The sequence below is a fragment of the Trichoderma asperellum genome, chromosome 2 (genome assembly GCF_020647865.1).
Source record: "Trichoderma asperellum chromosome 2, complete sequence".
In the NCBI taxonomy this organism is placed as follows: Eukaryota; Fungi; Ascomycota; class Sordariomycetes; order Hypocreales; family Hypocreaceae; genus Trichoderma; species Trichoderma asperellum.
This window is the reverse complement of record NC_089416.1, coordinates 208,085-221,107: the sequence shown is the minus strand read 5'-3', so window position 1 is coordinate 221,107 and position 13,023 is coordinate 208,085. Positions and strand designations below refer to the sequence as shown.

Here is a 13,023-nt window from a genome sequence, read left to right as displayed (position 1 = left end):
CATTGTTATCTAGTTGAGCAGACTGAGCTCTCTCTTGATGCTATCTCGTAAACCAGCCTTGTCTTTGATGCCCAGTAGCTCGCAGTCATTCGCCTCAAGGTCGACAGGGATCCTGACACCATCTGCAAAAAAGGTATACTGCACATAAGGGCCAATCGACTGCTTGTATTCCCCCTTTGCGACACTGGCAGTTGCTGCTTGTAACAAATCACTGCCTTTGACATGACTGACCTGGAACTTGGTGCCAGATTCCTCTTCAAAGATCTTCAAAGCCTCATTTTGAGTAGTTTCAAAAGAAAAGACAGTCATAAACTTGTTTGCCGTTTCTTCCGGCTTCTTCAAAATGGCAGCAACAGTCTCACCAACATAGTAGGTGTTTGTAGCCGCCCAGCGCTTGTTGCCGGAGTCGATGGTTTCTCCAGTCTTCGCTCTTGCGTTGATTCCGAGTATATATTGAGTTTGAATGCCCTTTTCTCCAATTCATTAGTTCATTGTTCCCATTTGTGGAATAACTTCATGGATGATTACGGCCTTACCCAGTCAAAGAAAAAGCCACATGCTACCCCTGTCCAACTGAACCACTTGTTTTTCGCAGCAACTTCATCCAAATATTCATTCAGCTTGACTTTATTGACTACCATCCAGCCCATATCTTTTTCATCGGTACGCCGATTATCGACGCCGAATTCGGACGGAAGAAATCGTTGGACTTTGGCAGCAACGGCAGCGTCGACGATTGTTTTTTGGTCATCAAGCGCTGCTGGGGAGATTGCAGAAACCAAGGCATCGTGGCCTTGTAGGACATGCTGGACTGCTTCCTTGGAGGTAATGTCAACTCTTTTCACGTCGACTCCATCCACAAAGGTGGCTTGGGACTCGAGTCGCGTAATAGCAGTAACCTCAAAGTTGGAATTCAAAAGGGCTTTGATGATGGAAGGTCCAATGTTTCCAGAGCCCTGATCCTTTGTTAGCTTTGCTGAAACCTCTGTTGGACCAAAGGTTTATCGAACAAACTCACACCCAACACTGCAACTTTCTTGATGGCGGCCATGTCTGTCGAAAGTGACTCTTCTTGAAACCTTGTAATAAATCTTGATGCTGTGATTATTAAAAATAAAAATAATAATAATAATAATAACCACTTCTAAGCCATGATCTGCTAAGGAAATTGAGATGAACACTCAGGGGAATAGCTACAACTTTAAATATCTCTCGTGGCATCCGGTATACCCTTGATGCAGCATGTCTACTTCGTGGTGGAACCGCATCGCGGGCGAAGTGAAATGGCCGCCTGCTGATAAATCATAATAGAAAGTACAGGACGATGATTTTTGCTCATGTAAGTCAGACATGAGCAAGATGTAAAAGTGGCACTATCTCTGTTATCTCTAGACGTTTGTTTCCACCATGTATTACTACTGGAACGACCATCACCCCCAACGTAAAGTGGTGGATTAGATAAGTAATCGAATTACTAAGGGGTCTCTAGCTTCTATGAAATGGCATGAAATGTAAGTTCTTTGCATGTTAGGCAGCGTCATTGACGAATCTTTCAGCTCTGGAAACACTCCCTATTTGAAAACTCTGTAGCTACGCCAGGTATTCCTGTGCTAAACTGCAGTCAACTTCCACTGGATCCTTGGTGGATTACTACGCAACGACAAATCGCTAGCAAACTTCTTGCGGTTTGCTGGCGGGTTTCGGCGGCAATATCGGAATGTGGCGGCCAATGAATGCTTAATCACCGCAACTGCCGCTCCATCCCGCAACTCACTCTTGTCCTCTTGGTTCAACGTCCATCTTTTCTTCCAATGGATCCCACGAAGGGCGCAGGCCGCTACACGCGGACCGCTTGCTTCCCCTGCCGCCACAGCAAGAGACGCTGCGACAAATCTCTACCAGCATGCCAGCTATGTATCCGCAAGGGAGTAGAATGCAGCTATCCAACACGCCGAGCCCAGAAATACGTTGTGCTACCACAATCGAGCGAGACACCTCAAACCATTGCGCCGGCGAGAGACGACTCAATAACAAGCAGGGTTACCCGCAGCAGTGAGTCGGTTTCACTGGATCGAGAGTTATCCTTGGAAGCTTCTCATGCTACGGCGGGCATAGCCCAGTCATTTGCTACGGCCACAGCTATTCAATTCATTGCACCTGGGATTTTCCGCGACGCACACTTAGAGATTCCACGTGTTAATATTGGCATCCCTAAGGATGTTGCTGCTCAGGTCGGAGACTTTGGACAGATTCGTGATACTTATACCACGTTTTCTTCTCAAGCTGTCATATGGACGCCAGTGATCTTCCGAAAGAACTTTTTCAACATTGCACTCAACCCACTATCTCCACGGCGGACTGAAGGCATCCTAATGTGCTTATGTATGAAACTGTACTGCACACCCGCGCCTTCATACGAGGACGATGGGAAAAGGACGCTCTACAAGATGGTTAAAGAATTCTACGCTAAAGTAGAAGCCACTGGAACCATGTCTATTTGTATTTTGCAGTCGGCTCTGCTGATTGCCGTCTATGAGATTGGGAATGCAATTTACCCGGCTGCATATATGACCGTTGGAAGTTGTGCTAGGTACGGTGTTGCTCTGGGCTTGGATAAGTTGATGGTAAATTTGACTGGAGAAGGGAACTTGGGCAAGCCTTGGATGGAAATAGAAGAAATGAGGAGAGTCTGGTGGGGAGTACTCATATTAGATCGGTACGCTATTCTTCGATGGCAGCACGGAGATCATTGTCTGCAGAATGTTGCGACCACTAACACTGAACGCAGATTTCTAAATCTCGGAAACCCTTCAAGATGCCTAACAACGAAAGATCCAGCGTACGATGATTATCTCCCGGTGGATGATCAAAATTTTTTGGGTGCCGTAAGAAATTTTCGATGACCATACCAACAAAGAACATGGTTAACCAGATCCCTTTTAGACAGCAAGGCCCCAAGACAACATTAAAATATCTGCTGCATTTAGTCTCAAGATGGGCCCATTCGCCAGATTAGCCCAAGCCACGTATTTGGTCAACCAGGCTCTCAATCTTCTCTCTTCTCTTTCTACGCAGGATGAGGGAGTTGAATCGGTCAATGTGGGCAAGGAAAGTGCACAGCTACGCCGTACAATTGAGGCACTAGTATCAGTAACCAAGACGGAATTTGAATTTCGCGATTTGGTAACTTGCTGTCAAGCTGCAGTTTCGTATTGGTAGGTCCTATCAACTGCGGAGGTATATGGCCGGGGTTGACTCTTGATTAGTGCCATATTGCTGCTCCAAGAGTACCACTGGCGACGAGTGCGTATCAGCTCAACCGAAGAAGCATACACTCATATGTTTCCAGAGTCGCGACGTGTCCTGGAGATGTTGACGCAAATGGCATTTTGTATGCGCAAGGATGCAGAAGAGGGAAGAAGCTTGGATGAGGAGTACCCAGTGTTTCTCATCCAAGTGCTCTATCAAGCAGCACTGGCGACCATCGAAATGGGTCGGGGGACCCCAAATGAACAACTCGAAGAAAGACTTGGAACATTAAAGTGGCTTCTTCAGCACATCCAGCCGAGGTGGCGGGTAGCGGGTAAGTGAGCTGGTCAAAACCTTTTTGTGTATTGGACTCTAATGGAGCTATACAGGTGTGTATTTATCCATTTTGCAGTCTAAAGAGGCAATGCTTGCTGCCGCTATTTAGTGGCATCTGAATGAATGAACCTGTTATAATAGTGGAATTCTAGTAGCGGAAATGGATGATTTTTCTCTTTAGCTTTAAGTAGACCGCCGGATGACTGACCATAAAACTGAGGTGAGGAAGCGTATAGTCTAATAAACACGCAGAGTATCAACGGACCACTGCATCTCAATGACCTACGGAATCTCTAGTGAATGAATGATGGCGAAATGGGCTGAAGAGCCTGCCCAACATATACAAGCATTATCATGAATTAGCTACTTATTGCGGCTACAGAAGCAATGGCGCCCAAATATGGCGTAATTGTCCAACAACACCCCTCTCCTTTTCGATGCACACGATTCTATTACCGGATCAGCCGGCGGCTTCCACTGACCATCCAAATGCGCGCATACCACTGGTGAAGTCTTTCCATCCAGTCCGGCATGGGCCCTTTATCGCCCTCCACCTTGCGATCGCTATGGAAGAGACAGCTCTTGAGCGTCAATCGCGCAACCTGAGCGTCTTGATCGACGGTGGCGCCAATAGCGAACAAGCCGTCAGAAGGCCGCGGGCCGCTGTTGCGAGGAGAATCGCCACAGCGGACAATGACTTCGTCGGGCGTGCGATCCACAACTTCAAAATGGTCCGTCAGACGTGTGCCGGGCTCGTAGCTGGAGGCGGCGAGTTGCTCCCGAGTCCACAGCTGTGACGACGTCTCAGGGCTGTACCATTTGCGGTGCAGAAAACGTCGCTGTATTTCGTAACCTGTCGAGTGTTAGCAACAAAACGCCATCACTGCAATAATGAGAGTTTCAGCTTCAAGGATGCTCACCCCAGCCGCTCCATACGCCACGGCAAAACTCTAGAGCGAGGTCGCCCTCCTTCTGAAGCAGCTCTGGGCGGATGCGGTTGAGAGGGATTGTCTTGACGCAAATATCGTTGGTAGCTGCGTTCCGATGCGGGTTATGCTTCTTGTATACGCCGGAGCTATACAGCGCATCGTTGAGAGGAATGGGCGTGATGATGCTCGTCGACAGGCGGATGTAGCCGACTGCTGCGGCTGTGCCGGCGGTCACCCCAATGGCGGCCTTGCGAATGATGCCCATGGCGAGTTGTGGTGATGGAGATGGAGACTGTGTGGTTTAGATATTGTGGCGTCGGATCCAGAAGCTTGAATGGCCGCGTGGCTCACGATGCAGGCGGAAAGGTGGCAGTTTGAGGCTAGAGATGAAGGCACATGGCCAAATTGAAGCTACCGATATCTGCACCGCAGATCTGGCGCTACTGGCATGGAGCTCATGCTGGTCCCGCCAAGCATACGCGTAGCATGAACGCCTCCACAATTGTAGGCCGGCGCTAGCAAAGCTGCGATGTGACGGATGGTTTGCATGGCCAGTTTGGTGTTTTGCGCAATCAGCTTTGTAACGTTTCAATACAAATCGTATGTGATATCTTTCAAGTTTTCAATTTGTCAATGGTGGCGTATATCATAGTTTTCTCTATCTCGTGTCTACGTTGCGAAAACCTTCAGATAGTACCGGTACCATTGTCATCTGGCACTTGGATACTAATGAAGCATTGCGGTTGGATGTATAAAATTTTCACTCTGCCTGCTTATATCACTTAGAAGGAGTGGTGTGTTTTGTATGCTTGGTCAACTCTTGGATCAAAATTGCACACATCGCCGTACTAAACAATATTTTAAAGTAGCACCTAACATGCTCTTTTCATTCTTCAAGTGATCGCTTTATTTCTCTCATGTGCAATGTGCCTGAAACACCCTTGCATAACATTAATTTCTCAAATAGCTAATTGCATTTGATTCCAGTCGTTATCTCACTAGATACCGTTATATCCGAAGATTTTGAGTATGACTTTTCTCATTAGTAGAAGTATCGCTGCAGGCACTGCCATGAAAGATTTAACCGACGATGATTTATTCGAGAATAAAATGCATTTTATTTCATTTCCTTCTCCGAAACTACCGCTCACGAGTCAATCATCTCTTCGCTTCAGATCTTCGGGAGGGCGTTTTCTCATCTAGGTAAGGGATTGGTATATTGAAAAATGACGAGAATGCTTTAGCGGTTAGTTGAAACCATGATTTTTATATATATTTTTGAACTATTGGTTAAAAATGTCTTTAAAGGAATACGTAGAATATAAGAGAGTAGATCATTCCTGTCTTATGGAATTCCGTGATAAAGAACTGACCATTGGTCAGCACGTTTCTTTATTTATGCATGTAATTGTTAAATTTATGCTTGGCCTTATACATACATATATATATATATATATTATTAGTATCACTATGATATATACTTGACCTACAAGGGCAGAGCTGTAAGGCTCAACGATTGTGCTGATTTAGGCTAGGGGGGTCTCAGCCAAAGAGAGAGAACACCATCTAATATTTGTATATATGGATAAGATCCATGATCGAGGCTTGGTCTGGATATATATCAATCTTGGTGTTATAATTAAATGGATTATTATTAAATCCTACTTCGAAAAAGCTGTTTATTGAGATTAGCTTAAATTCACATTTTTGCATCTCTTTGTCCAGGCGATAACTCTCTCACTTGCAGGAGAGGGACATGGACCCGGCAAGTTAGTCAGTCGATAAAGGCTTTATAATGACAGCTTGTACTCCATAATATAAAATAAAGAGCTATTTTCACTTTTATTATTAGGTAATGGCACATATCACATGTCCCACAGAATATATCACGGTATCCAGCTTGTGGGTTTGAACTAACGTCAGCATCGACTAACACAACCCCAGACTGATGCCGTTGTCAGAATACGAAACTAGCGCGAGTCCTCGGAGCAAAACAGAATTTCCGTATCCGAGTGGACTTCAGGGATCTCGACCCTCTCATGAAAGATAATGGGAGTACTATGTGGAAGAAGAATGACGACGAACAGGCTACCGGCAAGGCCATGCGCCATATTCATGTTCTCCCCGCCGGCTGTCTTGATAAAAATGTGTCAAACTATACCTTAGCATCTCTGAAATGGCCATTTGAACGAGGGCCGGGGGGGCAGCAACACGCAATCATTGCAGGACGACGACGGAGCCGGCCGATGATGGTCTAACTATTTCGATGCCGTAATACACATGGCACGCTGGCGTCTAACTCTTCTTTACGATGTCGTTAGTGCTCGATGCCGTCGAAATCCTCGTTTGCCTGGGCAGATATAGTGATACGCGGAGTACTCCGCGCTCTTACAAAAGATCTCGACTAAGATTGCCACCACCAGCTCTAGTGCCCGGAAGCTTGACCGACGCAATTTTTTTCCCAGCCAACTGGGAGCGACTTACCCACCGAATATCGGATAGCCGTGCCGTAGTGCGGTGCTATTATCCTCTTAGCCTTCGAATTTTAGCCACTAGTGCCCAATTTGATATCAACTGGAGATGAATGAATGAAGTGAGGATTTATGAGAGATAGCTGCATTGAAAGATCTTTGAGATAGGCATGAAACAGAGCGATAGGCTGCAGCATGCTATCTGGCCGCCGGAAGAACATGTCCGTGCCATTCAGTACATGCAGAGTAGTCCAGTCCAGTCCACAGAGCAGCTTACGGAGCAGAGGTATTTGCCATACATTCCGTGGCCCCTCGATGGGCGAGAGTAAGACAATGGTAGCACCGCGTTCCTCGTACTCCACCCCGCAATGCCAATGACTAGCGTACGTCTCATACTCATCCCAGTATGTGCTCCGTAACGTGGCAAGGGTCCAGCTTTCTGAACTCGCTACGGGAAAGGCAGCTCGGCTCTACTAGCTGGCCAGGGACGGACTCGGTAGTGCATGAAGATAAGCCTACTTTGTACCATCTTTAAAAGGTCGCGTGAGGTGGCGCGCAAAAGGCACCGCTAAAAACTGGGACCCCACGGCCCGTCTTATCTGGAGAGAGAAGAAGAAGAAGAAGAAGAAAAAAAAATATTGTTAAAAAGGTACGGCTCCGCACCCATCCAAGGCTCCAGCAGGAGAAAAAGTGCACACCTGCAACTATTTCCCCCAGAGTGCTGCGGCCGGACAACTCACAGGATGGAGTACGACCCAGAGATTGGCCACAGGCCAGCTGGCCATCATGTTGACGAAAAAGATCCCGTGGCCAATGTTTCTGACGACACTTCTACGGAGCTGGCTACTGGACCATCAAGCGGGCTGCTGTTCCGTCTTCGCAAGCTAGAGGCGCATATGGACAAGAAGCTTGGAATCGAATCTGAAGCCATCAACCGCAAACTGGAGGAAGACAAAAAGCCAGTCCCATGGATCGAGGAACTGACAATGGCCCTGCTCTGGGCTAGCGGGACTATGAATACGTCTTGCTTTGCGACTGGCTTCCTCGGCGCCCAGTTTGGATTGAGCCTCAAACAGGCCATTGTTGTTACAATCTTTGCTTCGATCCTTGGTGGCGCCATCACCGGCTACTGTGCGACTTTTGGAGCCGCGACCGGATTACGACAGATCAGCGTGAGCCGATACAGCTTTGGCTGGTGGCCAAACAAAGTCATTGCGCTGCTCAACAGTATCCAGCAGATGGGCTGGGCGGCAGTGTCGTGTATCACAGGTGGTCTGGCCTTGACTGCCGTGTCTGACGGCCATGTCTCACTAATCCTTGGTATCGTCATTCTTGCTGTCGTTGCTCTCGTCATATCATTCATTGGTTTGAATGCTATTCTGGTGTATGAGAGATATGCCTGGATCATCTTTTTCGTTATTTTCCTCATCATCTTCGGCGAAACTGGCAAATATGCGGACAACTCTTCGCCTCCGACTGCCACTGGATCTACACTTACTGGTGCCGTCCTCAGCTTGTTGGCCATTGTGTATGGCTCAAGCGCTTCCTGGTGCACCATGGTCAGCGACTATTACGTTCACTATCCGGCGAATGTTAGCCGGCTCAAGGTCTTCCTCATGACTACTTTTGGCATTGCAATTCCAACCTCTATCGGTATGGTTGCTGGCTGTGTTGTTGCCTCAGCTCTGGGCTCCAAGCCTGACTGGGCGGCTGCATATGAGGAAGGACTAGGCTATCTGATCCAAACTATGCTCTATCCGAGAGGATTTGCCAAGTTCCTGCTTACCCTGCTCGTGCTCTCTGGCATCAACACCAACGTTATCAGCATTTACAGTGCTGCTATTTCGTTTCAGCAATTATCACGACCCTTTGCTCTCGTTCCGCGGTTTATCTGGACCATATTCTGCTTTCTCTGCATTCTGGCTTTAGCTCTTGGTGGCAGAGAGCAGCTGAATGCTTACCTGCAGAACTTTTTGAGTCTTCTTGGATATTGGTGCACGAGCTATGGTGTCATCTTGTTTGAGGAGCACTTCATCTTCCGAAAAGGCAACTTTGACAACTATGACCTGGAAGGCTGGAATGACCCTGCACGACTACCCGTGGGTATTGGAGCCTCCGTTGCTTTTCTTCTTGGTGTAATTTGCTGGTGCATGGGTATGGATGAAACGTGGTTCGTTGGACCTCTCGCGAAACTCATTGGCGAGTATGGTGGTGATGTTGCCAACGAGTTTACCTTTGTGGTAACAGCAATTACCTACGTACCAGCGAGGTATCTTGAGCTGAAGTATATCGGCCGGTAAAGTGGCTGATGTGTAAATACAATGGCGGCTGCGCTTATATATTCAACTCTTTTATGACATAACCCTCTTCTACCTTGGAGACAAAACCCCTTCAAGAGGTCAAAATAATACAGTATTTAATGATAATAATTAAAAATTGATGAACAAAATCTTGTGTATTGCGGCCGTGTTCTAGTCTCTTGATCAGATAGCCATGGGGCTTGGTACACAGTGAACTGGAGTCCTCAGCACGAGATGTATACTTGCGGTTGATCAATATACAAGGCTATTCTATCGCAAATAATAGCAGTGATATTTATCGCTACTAGTATTAATAGTGAAACCATCTTAAGTGAAATTTGAACATAACTATGGTCGTAAATCAGCAGCGAATTGTTTTCCGCAGCAAGCATTGTTTTCCGCAGCAAGCAGCTGCAGTAAGCGAAATGGGCGTAACTACATAAACCAGTCAATAGAGCTTATTAGGGCGGAAACGGTAGTTAGCGAGCATTTAGTAGTAACCGGCCTGGATTGCCATTGTGTGGATGAAAGTGAAACACCGCACCAGACGAAATCTACATTACACTTGGTCCAATTGATCATATTTATGTCACATCCATTTATCATTGAACGCAATACTTCTATATTTTCGGCATGTAATAAAAGATGTAACTTTGAAGATTTTTAGGAATTGCTTCTATTCTTCTGAAACACATTATGTAAAGCCACTTTCATCAAAGTATTCAATATGACATTTAAGAGCTGGCTGAGACGCAGTTTATATCCAGAAGGCTATCATCCATGTTGGTACAGATCCATTGAGGCGTTTTGCCACTGGGATTAGCCACCGAGATATTTTGAGCAGCAATGTTTATACATTTCTTTAAGGTATTATGTTAACTCAGGTCTATTTCACTTTCAATGTCTGGGTACTTACCTCGGGAGATGAGCATGTCAGGGTCCCCACGTCAGGATCATGTTTGGACGATGTTGTTCCCCACATGTTTTTAAATAAGACATCGCTGATGGTCATGTTGGAAGGATACTTATCGCAAATACTCTGGTTGCTTTGGCCATAGCACTGGTTGATCTCGATAGCCCAATCGTTGTTGTCGTTGTAAAACGTGTCATAAGTGACATTTTTCACGTATCCCGCTCCTCCGCCTCCTGATAGGCCAGGTTGAAATGGAGTATCTGTACCAGGCCATACCTTAATACGAGCGCCGTCGCTAGCATTGGACATTGAGATGTTGTATACGTATACGTTCTCAACTATGTCGTATTCTGTGGGATATTGACCAAGAGAGCCGACTGAGATGCCGTGTGAGCCATTGCACTGCAAGCCTTGGACGATGATATTGGTGCTGTTGGGCTTGAAAGACACGCAGTCATCGCTGTTATTAACATGCGAGTTTTGTATAACGACGCGATTGCTTCTAAAAGTGTCCCATCCATCACCGTTCTTGGCCGGATTGCTGCTCTCGCTACGCACTGCGATATCAATATCGCTGACAAGGATATCGGTGCTATTAGCGATAAGGTTAAACCACTGTATGCAGTCAGTGACTTCTTTCTTTCTCTGTATACGTACATTTACTTACATCAGGAGAGTTTCGCATTTTGAGGCCCGTGACAGAACCTGATTTGAGTCCGTCTAGAACAAACAGGATAGGTCGCAAAAGAGTAGGATTAGTTGCAAATGCATCATACCAAGCCTGGCCGTTTCCGTCAATTAAACCGTGTCCCCCTCCGTAGATGTTGACATCCTTCCCTCCAAAACGCCAAAAGGCCGATGAATTTTGGAAGGCATACTTGAATGAGTTCACCACCCAATAGTCAATGTCGTCGGAAAATTTTATGGTGCCGGTGAGAACAACATCTACAGCCTCCAGAAATGTAAGATCCAGAGGGGAAGCAATAGTGTAACTGCCATCCAGTACCACGCGGCCACCTCTATTACATTCTTTGAAGGCTTTGAAAATCTCGGGAGCATTGTCGATATTCTTTTGGTTCTTAGGATGAGAAGAGCTTGAAACATGACATGTCTTGTGGCGATTAGGAGAGTGTGGGAACGGCCGCCCTGGCGTTTTGGGGCCCCATTGAAGCTTTGGTCTTTCAAGTATAGTCTTATGGGCATCAATGGGATACACTGAAAGAAATAGAGCTCCCCAAAACACTAGTTTGCTGAGAATAGCCATTTTGCTAGCTGTCACTAGGACAAGAGAAGATGATGACCAGCATAAGCATAGAGAGGATGTCGGATGCTAAATATCGCCATGATATATATATATATATATATATATATATATATTCATAGGAAGTTATAACGGATCACCAATGTTTAAAGACCCGACTCGATTCATCCGGCTATTCAGCTTAGCCTCACGCTAGGTTACTGGGCATTGAGGATCCGGCTATGGTTCATCTCCAATCTTAATGCGGAGAAGTGGACCATCCTCTGCAATGCGGCAGCAAAGACAGGTTTTGAGTGGAGCGGCTATCAGATAGGTGTGGCATCTATGCAGAGTAATTGATTACACAAGATACTAGGGAGTACCGCTGTGATTGCTGTTGGTTGATGAAGATCTTTTGTAACAATAGTGGAGAGAATAATGATCACAGAAGTCACAGAAGCGGCTAGAAAACAGATGACTATTTTAAATCTAGTTAAAAGTAGCGGTGAAGCCAATAGCTTGCGAGGTGCCTCTCCACAGAATGGTAAGAGAAAGTGATAGTTGAAACCATAGAGAAAGAGTGGTTGGTGGAAAAATAAGTGTGACAGTTTTCTCAATGAGATTGTAAAGTCCTGAATACCAAGGATTAGATGGGAGATTTGAGCAGATGCTTATCAAACTAGCCGACAATATTGACGGAGCTATGAAAGGTTTCCTTCTTTAATTTGGCGTACCACAGTCTTTATATCGGCACGTTGCCGTATCAAGCGATAAACTGCCTGAGATTCCTCCTCCGGCATATTTTTAACAGCATTGAAGAAATACTGATACTCGAGACCCTTCTTCCTCTCCTCTAGGAGATTTCTCATTAGCACTTCTGTTTCAATCTCAGCAGATGCATAATGACAATTGATATCTTGCTGAGCACATGAGAGACATCTGGGCTGGTCTCCGCTACACTAAAAAGATAGATTAGTTTTGCTACAGCCTTGGAAGATAGACAGGCAATGAGAGGACAAAAATCGAGTATACTTCTGTTTTGCTCATCTGGCAGGCTTCACATGAAGCATTTACGCCATTGCGTTGGGGGAGCGTATGATCCTGGAGTAGATTGTCGGCGGAAGCAGAGCTCGAGTCTGAATTAGGCGCGGGCTGGCCCGGATCTGGGGCGCTTTCGTGGGACGTGTCACGCTGCATCGTAATGCTGCGGTAAGGCTATTCGTAGTGTAGTGGGAGCAGGATATGTCGTATATCGAACAAAAGACGGTAGCGCTGCCCAGAGTCAAAGTGATCAAGCCCAGATCGCGTGAGCTTTTCATCTAAGCAGCAGCACGTGCAACGAGCCAATCAGACGAAATAACGGCCGCTCTGAAATACCACGCCAGGGCGCGGAATGCCTCGGTGCATGCTTTACGAAGTATAGCATGAATGTGTTCCTTAAAAAAAAAAGGACCATCCTCATCATGAATTTTTCAGCGCTGCCACGCAACCTTTAGTTGGTATAAGGTAGTATATGTGTATGAGAGACAGATTCTGATGGTGTGGCCGATTTCACAATCGCCAGTTTGTAGATCGCATATTTTAC

General features: G+C 46.2%; 6 protein-coding genes across 6 annotated transcripts; 2 read left to right on the top strand and 4 right to left on the bottom strand.

Annotated features, from left to right (window-relative positions):
- Positions 1–9: 9 nt before the first annotated feature.
- On the bottom strand, positions 10–1,051 carry TrAFT101_002373 (uncharacterized protein; the record flags this gene model as incomplete). Its single annotated transcript, XM_024899429.2, has 3 exons — positions 10–468; positions 537–956; positions 1,019–1,051. 3 exons carry the CDS (start codon positions 1,049–1,051, stop codon positions 10–12), a joined length of 912 nt encoding a protein of 303 aa, XP_024763450.2.
- A 760-nt stretch (positions 1,052–1,811) lies between these two features.
- TrAFT101_002372 (uncharacterized protein) lies at positions 1,812–3,847 on the top strand (the record flags this gene model as incomplete). The annotated part of the gene is made up of 5 exons (XM_024910507.2): positions 1,812–2,716; positions 2,789–2,885; positions 2,944–3,215; positions 3,267–3,583; positions 3,639–3,847. 5 exons carry the CDS (start codon positions 1,812–1,814, stop codon positions 3,692–3,694), a joined length of 1,647 nt encoding a protein of 548 aa, XP_024763449.2. The 3' UTR covers positions 3,695–3,847.
- Positions 3,848–3,893: 46 nt separating this feature from the next.
- On the bottom strand, positions 3,894–4,908 carry TrAFT101_002371 (uncharacterized protein). The gene is made up of 2 exons (XM_024901727.2): positions 4,506–4,908; positions 3,894–4,438 (listed from the first exon to the last, which is right to left on the bottom strand). Exons 1-2 carry the CDS (start codon positions 4,777–4,779, stop codon positions 4,038–4,040), a joined length of 675 nt encoding a protein of 224 aa, XP_024763448.1. The 5' UTR covers positions 4,780–4,908; the 3' UTR covers positions 3,894–4,037.
- Positions 4,909–7,532: 2,624 nt separating this feature from the next.
- TrAFT101_002370 (uncharacterized protein) lies at positions 7,533–9,386 on the top strand. Its single transcript, XM_024907565.2, has one exon. It carries the CDS (start codon positions 7,729–7,731, stop codon positions 9,283–9,285), a length of 1,557 nt encoding a protein of 518 aa, XP_024763447.2. The 5' UTR covers positions 7,533–7,728; the 3' UTR covers positions 9,286–9,386.
- A 539-nt stretch (positions 9,387–9,925) lies between these two features.
- Positions 9,926–11,627, bottom strand: TrAFT101_002369 (uncharacterized protein; the record flags this gene model as incomplete). The annotated part of the gene is made up of 4 exons (XM_024902319.2): positions 9,926–10,145; positions 10,202–10,813; positions 10,866–11,476; positions 11,600–11,627. The coding sequence occupies 4 exons, from the start codon at positions 11,625–11,627 to the stop codon at positions 10,020–10,022; spliced, it is 1,377 nt and encodes a 458-aa protein (XP_024763446.2). The 3' UTR covers positions 9,926–10,019.
- Positions 11,628–11,901: 274 nt separating this feature from the next.
- Positions 11,902–12,705, bottom strand: TrAFT101_002368 (uncharacterized protein). The gene is made up of 2 exons (XM_024907564.2): positions 12,471–12,705; positions 11,902–12,397 (listed from the first exon to the last, which is right to left on the bottom strand). Exons 1-2 carry the CDS (start codon positions 12,633–12,635, stop codon positions 12,140–12,142), a joined length of 423 nt encoding a protein of 140 aa, XP_024763445.2. The 5' UTR covers positions 12,636–12,705; the 3' UTR covers positions 11,902–12,139.
- Between the last annotated feature and the right edge of the window lie 318 nt (positions 12,706–13,023).